The sequence below is a fragment of the Meles meles genome, chromosome 14 (assembly GCF_922984935.1).
Source record: "Meles meles chromosome 14, mMelMel3.1 paternal haplotype, whole genome shotgun sequence".
Classification (NCBI taxonomy): Eukaryota; Metazoa; Chordata; class Mammalia; order Carnivora; family Mustelidae; genus Meles; species Meles meles.
In genome coordinates, this window is record NC_060079.1 from 39,145,485 (window position 1) to 39,167,195 (window position 21,711).

At 38.6% G+C, this 21,711-nt stretch overlaps 1 protein-coding gene across 2 annotated transcripts in view; it reads right to left on the minus strand.

The window, feature by feature from the left end:
* Nucleotides 1-21,711, minus strand: part of DIAPH3 (diaphanous related formin 3) — a 512,673-nt gene that overhangs the window by 120,096 nt on the left and 370,866 nt on the right. For both annotated transcript variants that reach the window (XM_046028127.1, XM_046028128.1), the window contains 2 exons: nt 9,770-9,865; nt 9,222-9,281 (listed from right to left, as the gene is read on the minus strand). In XM_046028127.1, coding sequence (XP_045884083.1) covers nt 9,222-9,281; nt 9,770-9,865 — 156 coding nt within the window. The remainder of the gene's footprint in view (nt 1-9,221; nt 9,282-9,769; nt 9,866-21,711) is intronic.

Consider the following 21,711-nt stretch of genomic DNA (forward strand, 5'->3'; position numbering starts at 1 on the left):
TTTTCTTTTTTTTTCTTTCTCATTTTATTTATTTTTTCAGCGTAACAGTATTCATTCTTTTTGCACAACACCCAGTGCTCCATGCAAAACATGCCCTCTCCATTACCCACCACCTGTTCCCCCAACCTCCCACCCCTGACCCTTCAAAACCCTCAGGTTGCCCCAACCTCCCACCCCTGACCCTTCAAAACCCTCAGGTTGTTTTTCAGAGTCCATAGTCTCTTATGGTTCGCTTCCCCTCCCCAATGTCCATAGCTATCAACCCTTTTAACAAGTCAAGAAGTCAAACCAAGACCTGTCTGTCTCTAAATCCCAAGCCTGATACCACGCTCTCTTTCAAGGTCAAACTGCTTGGCTAGATCATTTAAGGATTCTAGAAACAAAATTCAAAAATCTGGCTAGTCTTATGCTTTCACAAATAGTGAATAAGAACAACTACCGCTCCTTTTTAAGGTAACTACTCTGTGTGCAGCAGGCACTTTGCAAAAGATTTATTTTTAATACAACTGTCTTGAGAAACGGTTTCTGTATTTGCCTATTCCAAACAGACATTTAATGAGGACCGATAAAATATAAAAATAATTCGGGGTGCCTGAGTGGCTTGGTAGGTTAAAGCCTCTGCCTTCAGCTCAGGTCATGATCTCACAGTCCTGGGATCGAGCCCCGCATCGGGCTCTCTGCTAGTAGGGAGCCTGCTTCTTCTTCTCTCTCTCTGCCTGCCTCTCTGCCTACTTGTGCTCTGTCTGTCAAATAAGTAAATAAAATCTTTAAATATATATATATATAATTCTAATGGTACCTTAGCAATAACTAGGGGAGCACCAAGTGTTGTTCTCATAGGAGAGGATCTCAGATATGTAACATAGTGGACACACACCGGGAGGGAGACCAGCTACGTGAGGGTCACCATTCTCCATCCCCGTTAGAACGCTTGCCTCATCCGTAACTCAGCACCCCAACAATGCTGAAACACACATCGTGTAAGATGACTCACCAGAGTTTCCGTTACTTTCCTAAATAGCTACCACACTATTTTAAAGTATGAATATCTTACCTTCTTAAAAAATGGGAGGATTCTGCTTGACTGGTATTCTGAAGCACGCTCAGACTACCTTCTGTCATGCTGAGCACTATACTTACATCTGGAGGGAAACTTTTAGAACCTTTAGGTTATCGCAAAACCAACTGCCCCTTGACTCAGGGCCTGGGAAGCACCCCGACCACTTCTCTTCTCCCCAGACTTTACAGACTACCATTACATAATTGTCTCCCTTTTCAGCGGGATTGATGCAAACACGGTTTTGTCTCCCTGAAGAGTTACCTCTCACAGTTGATGCAGGACACATGCCATGGGTCCTTCCCCATCACCCTTGCTTCTCTTTCTACTCAGACTTTCAGGAGGACACCTTTTATCTTAGTTCTCAGGGAAAACAGATGTCACCAGGTGAGACCTTCAGATTCCCCCTTACTCAGTGTTTGTATCCCCTTCTCTCTGTATATCCTTCTTTTTCACTGTCCAGGTTCTCCACACCTGTGCTCCCCCATGCCATCCCCCAAGAGCCTCACTCTATCCACGGCCCCAGTACGTATTCATCCCTCCCCTCCAGAACACAAAGACAGTAAAGCCAAGGGCATGTAAAAGGCAAAGAGACATAACTTACTCGTTACACCACCACTCGCTCTGGTTCCTGCTATTTCTCTTGTTTTTCTTCTTTCACACCCAGGCAATTTAGAAAAAGAAGCCTACTCTCCTCCAACCAATGCCGTCTGGCTTCAGTTTCTACTGTTCTTTAAAAATGGCTCTTCCTGAGGTGAACAATGGCACCCGTATTTGCCAGCCAATCTGTGTCCAGGTGCTCCCCCATCATTTTTTGTCTGGCCTCCCTGAAGCCTATGGCTTTGCTGACTGTTTTCTCCCAGGCTCCTCTTTCCCCTGCCTGCTCCTTCAAAGCTGCATAGCCAAGATGAACCCTGTACACCACCTGGCCCAGAAGACCCAGTAAGACTAATGGCCGTCCCAGGCACAAATGATGCCTTCTCCTCCCGGTATCCTGGGAGAAGCTTCTCAGTAGCACCATTTCACTGAATTGTAACTGCTTATCTTAAACAATTTATTTGTCATTAAAACTGTAGATCTGCCAACCACTTGACATGTTTTCCACATTTGCGATTATGTCAATGCAACTTTAGTTCTCAAGTGACAAAATGACAGTGCAAGTGGCTCCATTTTAAGGATATACATGTAAAAATATAACATGCGGAGAAAGAGAAAAGTAAAGTAATCAAACAACACAAAAGCCAGTAATCAAACAACAAAATCAAAAATTCTTCTTTAATCTTTCTGGGGGGTTGCGGGGTGAAATTTGATTAAATCAAGAGATCCTGTCACCAGGAAAGAAAATACGCCCAAACACAAAATCTAAAACAAAAGGACCGAGGTCTAGGAGCTTCTAAAATCTCTCTAGGAACTCCTTCTGAACTTGTATTATGTGAAAGGGAGAAATTTAGAGTGGGCCAGAAATTTTGAAAGATCATGTAATTATAGTCCACTATGGCACACAAACAGAACAAAAGACATATTAAACATAACAACTATTTCAGGGAAGTCAAGGACATTCCTTTCCTTATGCAGTAGTCCTTTATCCCTTTTCACTCAATTTAGTTCCAGCCTTCAGCATACATTTGTGAATGCTCATTAAGTGAAAGGCATTTGCTATTTCTTGCATAAATGTCCTTTTAAAACAACTTGAAGTCCTCACTGCTTGAGGATTTTTTTTAACCTGTTCGTGCTTAAGAGCGTATATGATACTCACTAAGCCAGAAGGTTGTCCCTGCCTTGACTATAAATTAGAAAGGCCTTTTCCTTCTGCCCACAGGGCATCCTTACCTAGACAGGAGCCCTGCTGAGTCCTTGCTTCCTTTTGCTTGACTACATAGTAAATAGGAGTGACTGATATTTGAATAAAATGTGAAATCACCCAAATTGTTTTACACTCCTGGCCTAGAAAAATCTCCTTAAAAAATATTTAAGTCTTTTTTGACAGTTACAGGTAGCATTTGATTCTGCTTGAAAGCTCCAGTGTAAGGGTGTCAAAAACAATTAGTATTTTAATAGCTCCCTTTCTTTCTTAGGTATTTAGCAGCAGAAGTGCATCAGAAAGAGAACAAAAAATATTCTCAAGAACATGAGCCAATGACATTTGGCAAAATCATATAATTTTACTTTATTATTCCTTAGGCTCTTTTCTACTTTGAATTAGGAAACAGTTCAAAGAAATAAAAAATGGTAGTTGTCAACATTCGCTTTGATAGATACGGTTTTCTAGACAAGGAGTGGCTTGGTGTTGTCCTCATTGTTTTCAAACAAGCCTTAAGGCAGCTAGTGTTCAGTAGACAATACTGAAAACCTTACTAATTTCATAATTCTGCCTCAAGACAAATTCTTGTTTGGGGGAAGGCAGGTCAAGAAATAAAGAGGACCCACGACTGAGTGGATTAGGGAGGGCGGGGTGGGTATGTGAGAAGTTTTGAGAGATCCACAATGAAGCCTGTCTTGTGTTGCCTCCCTTATTTCGTGAGAAATATGCTAATTCAAAGATATCGAACTAGCTTCACATTTAATTCTGACTTCAAATCTTCGAGCAGCAGAGCAGCTGTGCCTGGCGGCAATACAATCTTATTTCTATAAAAATCTCTCAAGGCTCCACATATAAGTAGAAGAGTAAAAATAGATAATCAAATCCAAATTAAGGCTATTAAGAATTGATTTAGTGTAAAGATAATATAGCAAGATTTTGTTTAGGTTATGGATGTTCACTAAAAATGTGTAATACTTGTTTGCCTAAAATTTTGATTATGTTTTATCTTATTTTGTCACAGTTAAATAGTTTTATCATTAGGGGCTTTAATTGCATATAGTTTATAGAATTCTTTCTGATTACTCTATATCCATTTAACTGAGAAAAAACCCCCACTGTACGACTTAATGAAAAGAGAACCTTCTAATGAAGATGCAATCAAATCGCAGGCAGATGTACCACAAGGTGTGGCTACACCTACACTGTTCCGATTTGTGTCACCTTTGTTGGGAACACTTTACAGCATCTACACTGTGTGCAGAGGAAGAGATGTCCTGGAAGAAAGTAGGAAGTAGTGTATCCTGAAATGCACTGGCCACTCAGTGGTATACCACTGCATTGTAGAAACAGGGAAACAAACAACAAAAGACAGAAAATGAGCAAACCAAGTCCTTGAAAGTCTCCTTTCCCCCTTCATAATGTTGGCTCAACTATCATGCAATCTCCCCGATTTCTTCATCTCTCTTTTGCCTCTTGATCACTTCGTTACCCACCTGTGTCCACCCCTGAGGTGTATCCCTTGATTTGCCATCCTCTACCTTAAAATATTTTTCTTTAGAGAACTCATTAGCTTAAGTAGCATTAGCAGTTCTCTGTGGGGGTCTCTTAACGCACAGCTCTGGACTTGGCTTCTTCCCTCAAACCGTAAAAAGCTCTTTGATTCACTTGCCATCCCTTGTGGCTGATGGATGCTGGCATCTACTAGGGTGGCTATGAAGTCCTTTTGAGTCTTTCTTCTCTCCTACATTTGTCACTTCAGTTCCAGAAAACCCGCTCAGACCTGTTACTTTCCTGCTCAAAAACCTCAACAGTCCAATTTCTTGGCCGTGCATCAGACTTTCCATATATTTCTTTCCTACCTGGTCCTTCATTTTTAACCAGGCCATTTGATTCACTAACACCCAAATATGGTACGATCTTTATAAAAATGCATTAATAAATACTTTGATTATCTTAACTTAAAAGGAACTCTTACTATTTTCCACAGACTACAGAAAATCTTCAGATTTGGAATGCACTGTGGAAAGACACAAGATAATGCCCTGTACTCATTAGCAGAAGCTTTCCTTTGTTTTATTTACTGTTGTTAAACTCTGCTTGATTAAGCAAGGGAAAGAAATCTAATTAATAAGCAACTCTCCACTTCTAAGGAGTGAATAATCCAATCAAGTTCTAACGCATCCTCCCTATTTGATACAACACCTTTTGAAGCACAGACCACTGATGATCAAATAGCTCCTTCCGATGACAGATAATATTTTAGGGAGGAGATGAGAAAGGGGTTAACAATGTTCACAGCTGGAGCTTTAGCAATTAGCATATTAAATCCCACTTATTTGGGTGACATCCAGCGACCTGATTTTGCTCAATATAGTACATTAATTGTTCCATTCAAACCTAAACATAAACATGTCTGTTCATTCAACACATTCTTACTAAACATCTGTGTGTCAGGCACCAATGGAGCAAGTGCTGAGGTTACAGCAGTATGTAAGTTGGGCATCTTTTATCCCCTTGTCCCTACCCTGATGGGACTCAGCAGTAGTGGGGCAGACATTGAATAGTTAATAGAAGATGACTACTGCAAAATGGGAAAGCCATTGGGGTTATTAGAATATACAGTTTTACAGACTGGGGTTCACTGGAGAACCACTGAGAAAGTGCACACACCTATTGCTCTTTCTTGGCCTGCACTTGCCCGTGGGCTTTGGTCCTCACTTCTATTCATCCCTCAAAACTCGGCCTGGATTTCAGATCCTTCTAGAAGTCAAGTCTGGATTATCCTCATAAAGTCTGGATTGGTCTTCCACACCTGTAGGTATTCCCAAAGCTTTATGAGTTGCCTCTATCCTGGCATTAACCAAATGAATGGAAATTGTTATTCATCTGTCCAAACTAGATGGTGAACGCGTAGGGACTATCTCTATAAGTGCCTAGCAAGTACTTAATAATTTTTGCTAAATGAATGAATGAATAAAGGTTTAATGAGGAAAAATACTGGGCATTTAATTTCTGCTGAGGCTATCAAAGGCAAAGAAAAGGATAAAACAATTAATGGTTTTAACCAAAGTCTTTTTGGCAGAGGTTTGGAACACAGAACAAGGGTTGGATTACTCAGCATGTAGAATTTCTGTGCTTCTGAAGGCCATAGCAGTTAGATCACATGTGGTCATCTTTTGCCAAAATATATCCTGGGATATTTTAGCTGCAAGGTCTCAGAGGATACTCTACCAGGATCTTCTACTTCTGAAATAAAAGATGATCTATGTCTGCTACTGCATTTTTATCTTTAGGTATGATCTAAACCTGTATAATCCACAGTCTTTGTAACAAAGTGTAAGTTGGCTAAAATTAATATAGATGTTTTAATACAGAGTTTATTTTTTAATTTTTTAAAAGTTTTTATATATTTATTTGTCAGAGAGAGAGAAAGAGAGAACAAGTCGGGAAGAGGCAGGCCCCCTGCTGAGCAAGGAGCCCTGACATGCGTGCAACTCGATCCCAGGACCCTGGGATCATGACCTGAGCCAAAGGCAGATGCTTAACCAACTGAGTCCACCCAGATGTCCCTCATACAAAGTATATTAAAAGAAATAAAAAGTGGTTATAATTCCAGAAGATGGTATATTCTTGGAAAAGAGTGCTACCTAGCAGTTAAATCTGGGAACAGGAGACAAGATACACTACAGGCTAGAAAACCTCTGAAAACCTCTTTCTCAGTAGGTCACCCTTATGTCAAGAAGAGGGGGGAAAAAAGGCACATAGATAGCTTATAACCCAAGGATGTGAAAGGAATGGATGCTGATTCAAGCCATGTATTCAGAGTACAACATGGCAGAAAGATTAAGAACTTGGAATCAGAGTCAGCTCAGGTTCAAAACTTGGCACAGGACCATAAGCAAATTACCAAACCTCTTTAATCTTTAGTTATTTTCAACAACAAAATGGACATAAAAATATTGACTATCTGATTGAATTATTGTGAAGATACAGGATGATATGTATAAAAATTCTGTATGGTGCTTGGTATTTAATAAACCAAATAACTCAGTAGACATTAGATTATTATTAATGCTTAAAAATATTTTACTTAGAATATAAGCAAGTTTAAAATAATTGTAGAAGATCTATGTCTTCAGAAAGAAGGGTTATGAGATAAGATGAACCACTATAAGTATATAGGAAATGTCAGACATTAAGACATTAGTTTAAGTACATGAAAGCAGATTAAAAAGTAAAATAGGCTCAACTTACATTTAATTCACATAGTTCAGTTGAGCTATAGGATTAGCATTTTCAGAACAAAAAGCAATTTTTAGAAATAGCAAGATTACAAGATACTCTGAAATATCATTTTTTCCTGATAATAATCATGATCCTTGTTTCGGTGACAATATTTTCCTTAAATTCTGCACTTTTCGACATCTAGTTTAATAAATCTATCTTTACATACAGAGTTCTTAACGATTAAAGATTAACTGGTCATTTGGATTTCCCCCCACTTGGTTAGATATACGAAAGGAAAACACAACAGAAATACTGATAGGAAGTAAGTGTTAAAAAACACTTTAATCCACTACATTTATATTAGAAAAGAATTTGACCTTTATGATATATCTCCTTTGGCTTGCTGTATAACCTATGAGTTTAATTATCACAATAGCCTTATAACTTCAAATAGTACATGTCAACCTGAGTAAAGACAGAAATGCAAGGTTCATCTACTTTTATGCAATGGACAAAAACACCACAATTTATAAGTAATTATAGATGAGCTTTTGTAGTCCAGACACTTTACTGACAGTGCGGTTAGAAAAGACGGGGTTTTCCAAGGCCAGTGCACAAAATTACCTTAAATAATCTTCCTCTACATAATAACTAAAATACTTATTTTAAGTTAAGCATAGGATGGATATATGTATGCCATTATAATCATTTCATGATCATGGTTTTGGCTGTGGGTCTTTAATGACACACAATGGGGACTGCATTATCTTACATATTTTGTTATTAATAAAAAATTCAAAATACCCACATGTAATCAAAAAAAGAAACATGATGGGAATCAGAACTGCATTATGGTCATATTTGTGTCACTAACTAGCTCTGCACTCTTGGGAGGGTTTGTGGCTTCTCTGAATTTCCATTTATTCATCTACAAAACAAAATAATCTCTAGGGTCAAGGATAGCTCTATTCTCTAGACATTTGCCATTATTTACTGTCACAATGACTCCAAATCATAAACCCAAAGTTAGGAAGTACTTAATTATCCACAATGAGTATCTGTAACATACTACAGTTCCTCTTTCCTGCTGTTAGAGTAGGGAAAGGCCAAACAAGAACAAAAACATACTGTTGAAAAGATCAGAAAGACCTATTTAAACATTTCACCTTGAGCAATAAACATTTACCCATCTATTCAGATTAATTACCCACATTCACTTTTTTTCTTATTCACTTCAGTTTTTTTCTAGGCTACCCTAGAAATTTGACACAAATGTCTGTACTTAGCCATACATTAACACTTCCAGAACTTAACTCCTCTGTATCTATAACAACCCTAGAATGAAAATCTGTCAAGTATTTTTCCATTTATAAATCTGGTAAGTTTTGATGACAATCTCACTCTGAATAAATGACAACGTAATTGATAAATTTGCTTATGACCTTGGAAGGTAAACAGAACCCCATAACACATAACAGTGAGAGAGAGGAAACCAATGTAAATAAAACTCGGTCAGCAGGAATTGGCACCTTGAAGAGAGGAGGGCTCCATTCGGGCGGTGTGCAGGTGCTGCTTGGGGACTTTTGAAAGCAGTCAATCTCAGATAAACATCAGAAACTCAGTTACTCACCTTTTTCTTCATTCTAGTACGTTCTTCCACAAAAAGAACACATGAAACTTACCTGTATTAATGATTTTGCCAAAATGCTGGTCACAGTATTTCAAACTATACTGGCAAATATGGTAGAGTAAAATAGCTTAACAGATTTAATATTTCAAACTGTATCTTGATGTAAAGCAAATCCACTATGTAAAATATTACTTTGAGAGCAAACTGTTTCTGAAAGGACACCCTGGGCAACACTGATCAAAAATGTCTGAGATAATTTCGAATAATAATAAATTGGAACATTCATCTGAGACCTGAAAGAAGAACTTTAGATACTACCTCAAGGTCATATCGTAAGCATGGAATATTATGAATATACAATCTCAGGGCAACAGGCACATCCGCACATTTCTACTCCTATAGTTATATTTAAACTTGAGAACCTTCACAGCAGCCTATTAAAATAATAGATCAACAGGATAAAAGTAGATAAGAAGAATGTGCAATTTATGAATACGGTTTATTACCATGGTTACAAACTTTCAGAACAGGCCTCTGAGACATGGGACTGAGACTTTGCCGAATATCTGTTAAGAGAGAGAGAAAATTAATACAGAGGTCTGTTCATCTCAAGAAATGTTAACAGTATTAGACAGTTTTCAAAGGTTAAATATGTCTGGGCCCAAAGCAATGCTTCAATACCCTGCAATACTTGAAGCAATGATGTTATGACTTTTACTTCCCATTTAATTATGCTATTGTAAGCTCCACGGGGATAAGGTGCATATGGTTCTTTAGATGAGACTTGTCACACTAATCAGGATTTTCTAGGTTCAGTGCTTTGGTTTGTTAATGTGCTACCACCGTCGCCCAACTGGAATGCTTCTCAGACATTTGTCATTGCAAGGGAAGGATTAAGCAAACTCATGAAACTTCTGAAGAGTTGTTGCCCAGAGCACTACATTCTTGACACATGACTTGAAAAGAATTAAAAGGAAAAAAAAAAAACAAAAACACACAGTTGTTCTTTATGATAGTTCCCTAGAAAGTAACATGAAACAAGTATAATGTTCACCTTTTGGCTTTGGTGTCCTTTTTCTTCGGTCGCGGAAGGCAGCCCCCGACTGCAAAGCCTCCAGCAGACTATCCATCACTCCTGTCTCATCACCCTCTGTGAAAAGAGATGCAGGGAATTCCGTCAGCCCTCAGGGTTACCATAGCAATGTCAAAGCATACACAGAAACTGGTGATGGTGATGGTTAGGGGGAAGAAAGATTAGATGCCAGGGCGAAACCAGCAATTTCAAAATAAGAAAGGACTTCAACTCTCTCATAAATCAAGTATCTTTTAATGAAATTGGGCTCATTAGTGCCCGTGTTGCCACCCACTAAAGAAGACCGGGTTCCACTGATTCACATCACAGGACTGGTTTTATAGTCTGGCGGCCCAATAACTTTAAATAGAATGTGGTTCTAGTCATATCTGTGTCCCAGGTTATCATAAATCACATTTCCCTTGTAAAAATGGATTATTTTCAAAGCATCAGCTTCTATCCTAAAATCGACCAGGTGTGTGAGAATGTTTTGTTGCTGTTACCAAGACTGCTGCCTAAAGTTTTTGCACGAAATTGTATTTCCAGGCTAACTACTGTGAACATGCAACTATTGTGAACAACTGATTTTTTTTATATCAGAAGATAATTATCCCTTGACTTTAGGTGACACAGAACAATGACTACAAACTCTCATAGAATGTATGAAAAGTTTGTCTTCTGTAATGAAAAATAAACCAAAAGAGGCTCTCAAATACCTAAAGTATTTGTCACCCAATTATGATTAGTTTAAATTGATATTCTGTATCTATTTAATGGAGGTTGTAGTTATAGAGCCAATCTTCTCTCCAAAGAACAGATTATCTTATAATACCCGTAGTTATCTATAGTTGTCAGTGCTAAGTATTATTCAAAGGAAGTGGCAGGGGGAAGCTTCAAAGAAACTACTGATCCAAGCCCAAATTCAAGGAAACACACTTTTTTGTCCCTCAGGAAGAGGTTATTTGTAGGATTCTCTATGCAATTGTATGGCTGGTATAGTTACATTTTATGTAATAGAAACCTATTTTCCTCTGTATTTCTTTTTTCTTTTTACTGCAATGCAATCCCTTGATTGGGAACAGATGACAAATAAATGCAGGAGAGTACAGATAACAAATTCATTTACAGTTTATAAACAGATATATAAATATAAATATATATTGGCCTCTTTCCATCTGCTCTATCTCATATTTTTAGAAAAGTACTAAACTTTGTGGGTGTAATTAAAAAAAAAGCTGGGTGACAGGTAGAGTATCTGAAGGTTAATTTACAGATAAATTTAAGTCTAAAGTGGCTTGATGGCTATTTTAATTAAAATACATTAAAAATTTCAGACACCTTAATTAGTAACTAGATATCTTTGAAAATTTACCTTCAAACTTATCTTAAAGAAAAAAAGGAACGCAAATTATGCCAGATATTCAAAATTGAAGGGATATATTTCTTTTTTTAAATGATTTTATTTTATTTTTTAAAATATTTTTTATTAATTTATTTGACAGACAGAGATCACAAGTAGGCAGAGAGGTAGGCAGAGAGAGAGGGGGAAGCAGGCTCCCTGCTGAGTAGAGAGCCCGATGTGGGGCTCGATCCCAGGACTCTGGGATCATGACCTGAGCCAAAGGCAGAGGCTTTAACCCACTGAGCCACCCTGGTGCCCCGAAGAGATATATAGTAAAAGACAACATTTTAAAAATCTAAAACTTTAAGAAAGCAAGCATGAGATTAATGACATACACTTTGGGGGTGGGGGGGGAGAATAAACACAAACCCAAAACTAAAATCGAAGAACTACAAAGAAAATGTGGACTTTCCTTAGTAAGTTTAGTATTGGTAATGGTATTGACATAGTGATTCTGAACCCATTATGTGTTTATTACAAGACTGAACAGATGGGTAAACTCACTGTAGGAAAGGAAATACTAATATGGATTAGGAGGAAAGCAAGAACCATGAGTGTTGGATTGCATTTACAAGTATCATAAAGGCTCAAGGTTTAAAAAAAAAACAAAAACAGGGGCGCCTGGGTGGCTCAGTGGGTTAAGCCGCTGCCTTCGGCTCAGGTCATGATCTCAGGGTCCTGGGATCGAGTCCCGCATCGGGCTCTCTGCTCAGCAGGGAGCTTGCTTCCCTCTCTCTCTCTCTGCCTGCCTCTCTATCTACTTGTGATCTCTCTCTGTCAAATAAACAAATAAAATATTTTTAAAAAATAAATAAAAAAACAAAAACAAAAACAAAAAAACACTTTTTCTAGCTTTCCAAAATAACCCAGAAGTAATGACTCTGTGGCAGCAATGAACATGCCTGGTCTCCAGATCCTGGTTTCTAAATACCATTACTAATGCAAACCAGAACACTTAGAGAAATAGTTGATTATAGGGCAGAAACCAAGAAAGTGGGAAAAAAGCCAGGAATGTATTGATGTACCAGAAAATTAGAAAGGGCTCACAGACAAGCAGGGATGTGTCAAAAGGACAGAGGGGGCCAGACTTAAAGAGAGTCTTGGCCAAATTTAGGGTGATTTGAGCACTAAATGAGTAATAATAGGGTGGATTATTACACATTGGGAGGTACAACACTTATGCATCCATACTGATACTAAAAAACTAAAAATAAATATGGAGTAAGGGAAAGTTCTTTACAGAAGAATGTCAATCAACAGTGTCAAAGATATGAGGGAAACATAAAATTAACTACATTATAATTCAGATAGTAAGAACTGATTGAGGCAGAAATCATTAATGGGTGCAGAAACTATTGGGTATAAGGCTGTCAGGAAACAGGATTTGGAGAAATCTGGCAGATGTCACCTTACCTAAATAATCAAATCTGACATCAAATGTGACAGTAATGGTATACACTGACAATAATGCCTTCTGAAAGGGTGCCCTGAGATGTACTCAACCTGTGTAGTACTTGGCACAAAAATATTTATCTTGAATCTACATGTGAGGAAACTGTAATAGAAATCCAAAGTGAGGGGTGACTGGGTGGCTTGGTCAGTTACGCATCTGCTGTCAGCTCAGGTCATGATCCCAGTGTCCTGGGATCAAGTCCCACCTTAGGCTTTCTCCCTCTACCCCTCCCCCCTGCTCATGATCTCTCTCTCTCTAATAAATCAATAAAATCTTAATCCCCTCCCCCCCAAAATAAAGAAAACCCAAAGTGAGGAAAATTCTGTAAAGTGACTGGTTTACGGGTTCTGAAAGACTATCAATTATGAAAAACAAGTAAGGAAGGAAAGAAAGAAGAGGTTAGGGAGACTGAGAAGATTCAAGAGATAGGACAACCAAATGTAATGCACAATCTTTGATTAGCTCTTAGACTGTATCATATAAGTGATATTGTTGGAAAAATTGGGGAAATTTTAAAATGGACTGGATATTACATAATTGTATTATGCAAATATTAAGTTACCTGAATATGATAATTATGTTACCATTAGGTAGGTTAATTCCATTGTTCTCAGGAAATAGTTGCTGACACACTTGGGCTCACTAAACAACTTATGCCCCTGTCTCATGTTCTCCATTTCATGCTCTTGAACATGCTGCCTTCTTTACATAGAACATCCTTCCCTTTTCTTTGCCAAGCTAATTCCTCCTCTAAGACAGAAATGAGAATCCTTCCCCGAAGTGTGTGACCTGAACCAGGTGCCCCTCTATGTCTTAATGGCGTGGGGTAGCCACAGCAATAAATCCTTTACAATATAATTTACTTGACAGTTTCTGCCACCATACTGAGTTCACTGAGGACAGAGATTACAGCTTTTGTTTATCCTTAATACCTAGCAAAATGCAAGTATTACACAGAAAGTGTTCATTAATAAATATTGACTAAATAACAAGTGAGGTACCAATATGGCCGATGGGTAGAAGTAATCATACAGGAAAATACAGGTCACAGGTGGGAAGGGGGCCTGGGAAGTGGTGGGAGCACATTCCCACCACCACTGTAAAAGGTGCAGCACCGTTTCTTCCTCTTCCCTTGTCTCACACAACCATTCAGATGCCAAACCTTGTTCATGCACACGCTCCAATATCTCAAGAATTGATCGATTGTTTCTTTTTCTAACTGAACTTTAAGCTCACTGTCCAGAATTGAATTACTTTTCACCTGAAATCTCACATGAGTTGCCAGGAGTCACACTGCATCCAGTTAATCCCAAATTTGAATTCATTCCATACAGCACAGGTCAGCTCAAAAGCAGAGCCACGACCTTCAGTCTCCCAGTCATGAATTTCCACTATCTCTCACCTCCCACAATATAAAGTTCCAACTCTTTCACTTGCCCCTACACTTGATTCCAATTGTGTTTCCAATCTTCTCTCTTTCAATTTCACAACCTGTTCTTCAGCTGAAGGCAACTTTCTTCACACAACTTTTCTCTCCCATCCTTCCCTGTCTAGTGGGAACCTCTGTGCTCTTGCTCCCCAGAGCTGATGGCTTTTCTTGGCCTTCATTCCCAATGAAGAATATATCATTCCCAAAGGGAAGAATATATCATTCCCAATGGGAAGAATATATTATGGAATTAAGAAGACATGTGTGCTAGTCTGAGTTCTCAATCAACTACCTATGTGACTCAGGACTCGTTACATAATTGCTCCTGAGAAGTCAAATAGAAAGAATACCTGTCTAGGGTTAATGAGGGGATCAAATGAGAAAATACAAATGAGAGCACTTGGCAAATTGCCAAGTGATATAAAAATGTAGGGAAATAAATTCATAAATGAACTCCATAGCAGACTACAGGAAGTTTATGAAATATTTGATTAGGTTTCAAGAGTTGTTTTAGATACAATATAAATTAACTGACTTTTAACTGACTTTAAGTGTATTTTATTATGTCTTTGATTATCGTCATTTCTAAGGGAAACTGATCAGAAGTGCCTATCAGAAATAGGCCCTTTAAATAGTCTCTAAATAACCCAATGTGTAAGATAAAGACATAAAATGGAGACATTATTCCAAATATTAAAACTACATTTAGATTATAATAATTCATCGTATGTTTATGGAGGGTCTACTACATGCCAGGACATTATTAGGCATTAAAATTCCCTAGGGCCCAAGGATTAATAAGACATGTTTTCTGATCTCAAGAAGCAGAACAGTGTGAAAGGTATGGGAGGGATCCATACAAAGTACTGGAGAAACAAGGTTTCCTAGTGAATTATGACCAGACAAATAAGCAGTATTTAGTCATGGCAAAGACTGAGAAGAGAATAGCATCCCTGGCAGAAGGAATAGCAGGTTCAAAAGCAAAAGATATGAATAAAAACAAAAGTGATCTAGAGTCAAGCATTGAAATGATTTATATTTATATGATTCTCATACAAACTTAATAATTCAAATTTACATCACATTAATACATTATTCCTCTACAAAGAGAAATAAAAATTAGGTATTTTTAAATTGTAGACTGGAATTCAACATTTCTAACTACAAGTCAGTTCATATTAGGGCACGTTTTGCATGGAGCACTGGGTGTTGTGCAAAAAGAATGAATACTGTTACGCTGAAAAAAAAAATAAATAAAAAGGAAAAAAAAAAAAAGAAAAAACAGAACCATATTTCTATATATGCATATGTGTTGTATCTATATATAGTTGTATGAATAGAAAATGTCTTGTTACAATTACAAATGAACACTGGTGTAATTGGAGAAGCAGAATTTTACTTTTCATTTTAAATTCTTCTGAACATTAAAAAAAATTATTAAGTATATATTTCTATAAATAAAAGTTTCTTTAAACAAACAAAAAAAAATATTTAGAGCCTCTCTCTTACTACAAACTCTTTTAAATCAATAGACAAACTATAATAGTCAAAGCTTTGCTATATCTGAATAACACATCACCTTGTTTAATTAGTAAATGGTATTTACAAAAATCGTACAGGTCAAGGGAAATGGAGGAGAGAGCGCTGAGGAGGAGATATCCCTAAAGCGGAATCAAGAGGACATGCAGACAAGCAGAGGGTGGCTTCCTGAGGTGTCAGGGGCCTATGACTGAAGGAGTAGAAGATATGAAAATGTTTTAAAAATAATATTCAGGAGGGAGGAGTCAAGATGGTGGAGAAGTAGCAGGCTGAGACAACACCAGGCAGCAGGAGATCAGCTCGATAGCTTATCTAAACATTGCAAACACCTACAAATCCAACAGGAGATCGAAGAGAAGAAGAACAGCAACTCTAGAAACAGAAAATCAACCACTTTCTGAAAGGTAGGACTGGCGGAGAAGTGAATCTAAAACGACGATGGGAAGATAGACCACGGGGGGAGGGGCTGGCTCCCGGCAAGTGGCGGAGGAACGGAGCACAAAATCAGGACTTTTAAAAGTCTGTTCCACTGAGGGACATTGCTCCAGAGGCTAAACCAGGGTGAAGCCCACGCAGGGTCAGCGTGGCCCCAGGTCCCGCAGGGTCACAGAAGGATCGGGGGTGTCAGAGTGTCACAGAGCTCACAGGTATTAGAACGGAGAAGCCGGCTTCAGAGACAGAGCCGAGGACTGAACTCTCAGCTCGGGGTTACCTTGAACTGGTCGCGGGCTGGGTGAGCTCGGAGCGCGGCTAGAGGCTGGGGATACGGGAGTGATTGGGTGCTGTCCTCTGGGGGCGCACTGAGGAGTGGGGCCCCGGCTCTCGGCTCCTCCGGGCCGGAGACTAAGAGGCCGCCATTTTTATTCCCGTCCTCTGGAACTCTACGGAAAGCGTTCAGGGAACAGAAGCTCCCAAAAGCGAACCCGAGCCGATTACTTAGTCCGGCCCCCCGGTAAGGGCGGTGAAATCCCGCCTCGGGCAAAGACACTTGAGAGTCACTACAACAGGCCCCTCCCCCAGAAGATCAACAAAATATCCAGCCAGGACGAAGTTCATCTATCAAGGAAAGCAGGTTCAATTCCCAAGACAGCAGCGCAATTCCAGAGGAGGAGAAAGCAAAGCACGGAACTCATGGCTTTCTCCCCATGATTCTTTAGTCTTGCGGCTAATTCAATTTTTTTTTCTTTTTTCAATTTTTTTCTTTTTTTTTTTCTTCTTCTGCTAAATTTCTTAAAACTTTTACCCTTTTCTTTTTTAACGTTTTTTGACTAGTTTATCTAAATATATATATTTTTTCTTTCTTTTTTATATATTTTCTTTATTTGTTTTATTTTTTAAATTTTTTTCTTTTTTTTTCTGAACCTCTTTTTATCCCCTTTCTCCCCCCCACAATTTCGGGTCTCTTCTCATTTGGTTACAGCGCATTTTTCTGGGGTCTTGGCCACCCTTTTAGTATTTTATTTCATCCTTCATATCCTCTTATCTGGACAAAATGACAAGGTGGAAAAAATCACCACAAAAAAAAAGAACAAGAGCCAGTACCGAAGGCTAGGGACCTAATCAACACAGACATTGGTAATATGTCAGATCAAGAGTTCAGAATGACGATTCTGAACATTCTAGCGGGGCTCGAAAAAGGCATGGAAGATATTAGAGAAACCCTCTCTGGAGATATTAAAGCCCTTTCTGGAGAAATTAAAGAACTAAAATCTAACCAAGTTGAAATAAAAAAAGCTATTAATGAGGTGCAATCAACAATGGAGGCTCTCACTGCTAGGATCAATGAGGCAGAAGAAAGAATTAGTGATATAGAAGACCAAATGACAGAGAATAAAGAAGACGAACAAAAGAGGGACAAACAGCTACTGGACCATGAGGGGAGAATTCGAGAGATAAGTGACACCATAAGACGAAACAACATTAGAATAATTGGGATTCCAGAAGAAGAAGAAACAGAGAGGGGAGCAGAAGGTCTATTGGAGAGAATTTCCCTAATGTGGCAAAGGGAACAAGCATCAAAATCCAGGAGATGCAGAGAACCCCCCTCAAAGTCAACAAGAATAGGTCCACATCCCGGCACCTAATAGTAAAATTTACAAGTCTTAGTGACAAAGAGAAAATCCTGAAAGCAGCCTGGGAAAAGAAGTCTGTAACATACAATGGTAAAAATATTAGATTGGCAGCAGACTTATCCACAGAGACCTGGCAGGCCAGAAAGAGCTGGCATGATATATTCAGAGCACTAAATAAGAAAAACATGCAGCCAAGAATACTATATCCAGCTAGGCTATCATTGAAAATAGAAGGAGAGATAAAAAGCTTCCAGGACAAACAAAAACTGAAAGAATTTGCAAACACCAAACCAGCTCTACAGGAAATATTGAAAGGAGTCCTCTAAGCAAAGAGAGAGCCTAAAAGTAGTAGATCAGAAAGGTACAGAGACAATATACAGTAACAGTCACCTTACAGGCTAATAATGGCACTAAATTCATATCTCTCAATAGTTACCCTGAATGTTAATGGGCTAAATGCCCCAATCAAAAGACAAGGGTATCAGAATGGATAAAAAAACAAAACCCATCTGTATGTTGCCTACAAGAAACTCATTTTAGACGCGAAGACACCTCCAGATTTAAAGTGAGGGGGTGGAAAACAATTTACCATGCTAATGGGCATCAGAAGAAAGCTGGGGTGGCAATCCTTATATCAGATCAATTAGATTTGAAGCCAAAGACTATAATAAGAGATGAGGAAGGACACTATATCCTACTCAAAGGGTCTGTCCAACAAGAAGATCTAACAATTTTAAATATCTATGCCCCTAACGTGGGAGCAGCCAACTATATCAACCAATTAATAACAAAATCAAAGAAACACATCAATAATAATACAATAATAGTAGGGGACTTTAACATTCCCCTCACTGAAATGGACAGATCATCCAAGCAAAAGATCAACAAGGAAATAAAGGCCTTAAATGACACACTAGACCAGATGGACATCACAGATATATTCAGAACATTTCATCCCAAAGCAACAGAATACACATTCTTCTCTAGTGCACATGGAACCTTCTCCAGAATAGATCACATCCTGGGTCACAAGGTCTCAACCTGATACCAGGTCTCAACTGGTATCAAAAGATTAGGATCATTCCCTGCATATTTTCAGACCACAATGCTCTGAAGCTAGAACTCAATCACAAGAGGAAAGCTGGAAAGAACCCAAATACATGGAGACTAAACAGCATCCTTCTAAAGAATGAATGGGTCAACCAGGAAATTAAAGAAGAATTGAAAAAATTCATGGAAACAAATGATAATGAAAACACAACGGTTCAAAATCTGTGGGACACAGCAAAGGCAGTCCTGAGAGGAAAATATATAGCGGTACAAGCCTTTCTCAAGAAACAAGAAAAGTCTCAAGTACACAACCTAATCCTACACATAAAGGAGCTGGAGAAAGAACAAGAAAGAAACCCTAAACCCAGCAGGAGAAGAGAAATCATAAAGATCAGAGCAGAAATGAATGAAATAGAAACCAAAAAAAAAAAAATAGAAAAAATCAATGAAACCAGGAGCTGGTTCTTTGAAAGAATCAATAAGATTGATAAACCCCTGGCCTGACTCATCAAAAAGAAAAGAGAAAGGACCCAAATAAATAAAATCATGAATGAAAGAGGAGAGATCACAACTAACACCAAAGAAATACAGACAATTATAAGAACATACTATGAGCAACTCTACGCCAACAAATCTGACAATCTGGAAGAAATGGATGCATTCCTAGAGACATATAAACTACCACAACTGAACCAGGAAGAAATAGAAAACCGGAACAGGCCCATAACCAGTAAGGAGATTGAAACAATCATCAAAAATCGCCCAACAAACAAAAGCCCAGGGCCAGATGGCTTCCCAGGGGAATTCTACCAAACATTTAAAGAAGAACTAATTCCTATTCTCCTGAAACTGTTCCAAAAAATAGAAATGGAAGGAAAACTTCCAAACTCATTTTATGAGGCCAGCATCACCTTGATCCCAAAACCAGACAAGGATCCCACCAAAAAAGAGAACTACAGACCAATATCCTTGATGAACACAGATGCAAAAATTCTCACCAAAATACTAGCCAATAGGATTCGACAGTACATTAAAAGGATTATTCACCACGATCAAGTGGGATTTATTCCAGGGCTGCAGGGTTGGTTCAACATCCGCAAATCAATCAATGTGATAGAACACATCAATTAAAGAAAGAACACGAACCATATGATACTCTCAATAGATGCTGAAAAAGCATTTGACAAAGTACAGCATCCCTTCCTGATCAAAACTCTTCAAAGTGTAGGGATAGAGGGCACATACCTCAATATTATCAAAGCCATCTATGAAAAACCCACCGCAAATATCATTCTCAATGGAGAAAAACTGAAAGCTTTTCCGCTAAGGTCAGGAGTACGGCAGGGATGTCCATTATCACCACTGCTATTCAACATAGTACTAGAAGTCCTAGCCTCAGCAATCAGACAACAAAAGGAAATTAAAGGCATCCAAATCAGCAAAGAAGAAGTCAAACTATCACTCTTCGCAGATGATATAATACTATATGTGGAAAACCCAAAAGACTCGATTCCAAAACTGCTAGAACTTGTCCAGGAATTCAGTAAAGTGTCAGGATATAAAATCAATGCACAGAAATCAGTTGCATTTCTGTACACCAACAACAAGACAGAAGAAAGAGAAATGAAGGAGTCAATCCCATTTACAATTGCACCCAAAACTATAAGATACCTAGGAATAAACCTAACCAAAGAGGCTAAGAATCTATACGCAGAAAATTATAAAGTACTCATGAAAGAAATTGAGGAAGACAAAAAGAAATGGAAAAATGTTCCATGCTCCTGGATTGGAAGAATAAATATTGTGAAAATGTCTATGGTACCTAACGCAATCTACACATTTAATGCAATCCCTATCAAAATCCCATCCATTTTTTTCAAAGAAATGAAACAAATAATCTTAAAATTTATATGGAACCAGAAAAGACCTCGAACAGCCAAAGGAATATTGAAAAAGAAAGCCAAAGTTGGTGGCATCACAATTCCGGACTTCAAGCTCTATTACAAAGCTGTCATCATCAAGACAGCATGGTACTGGCACAAAAACAGACACATAGATCAGTGGAACAGAATAGAGAGCCCAGAAATAGACCCTCAACTCTATGGTCAACTCATCTTCGACAAAGCAGGAAAGAATGTCCAATGGAAAAAAGACAGCCTCTTCAATAAATGGTGCTGGGAAAATTGGACGGCCACATGCAGAGAAATGAAATTGGACCACTTCCTTACACCACACATGAAAATAGACTCAAAATGGATGAAGGACCTCAATGTGAGAAAGGAATCCATCAAAATCCTTGAGGAGAACGCAGGCAGCAACCTCTTCGACCTCAGCCGCAGCAACATCTTCCTAGGAACAACACAAAGGCAAGGGAAGCAAGGGCAAAAATGAACTATTGGGACTTCAAGATCAAAAGCTTTTGCACAGCAAAGGAAACAGTTAACAAAACCAAAAGACAACTGACAGAATGGGAGAAGATATTTGCACACGACATATCAGATAAAGGGCTAGTATCCAAAATCTATAAGGAACTTAGCAAACTCAACACCCAAAGAACAAACAATCCAATCAAGAAATGGGCAGAGGACATGAGCAGACATTTCTGCAAAGAAGACATCCAGATGGCCAACAGACACATGAAAAAGTGCTCCATGTCACTCGGCATCAGGGAAATACAAATCAAAACCACAATGAGATATCACCTCACACCAGTCAGAATGGCTAAAATTAACAAGTCAGGGAATGATAGATGCTGGCGAGGATGCGGAGAAAGGGGAACCCTCCTACACTGTTGGTGGGAATGCAAGCTGGTGCAACCACTCTGGAGAACAGCATGGAGGTCCCTCAAAGTGTTGAAAATAGAACTACCCTATGACCCAGCAATTGCACTACTGGGTATTTACCCTAAAGATACAAACATAGTGATCCGAAGGGGCATGTGTACCCGAATGTTTATGGCAGCAATGTCTACAATAGCCA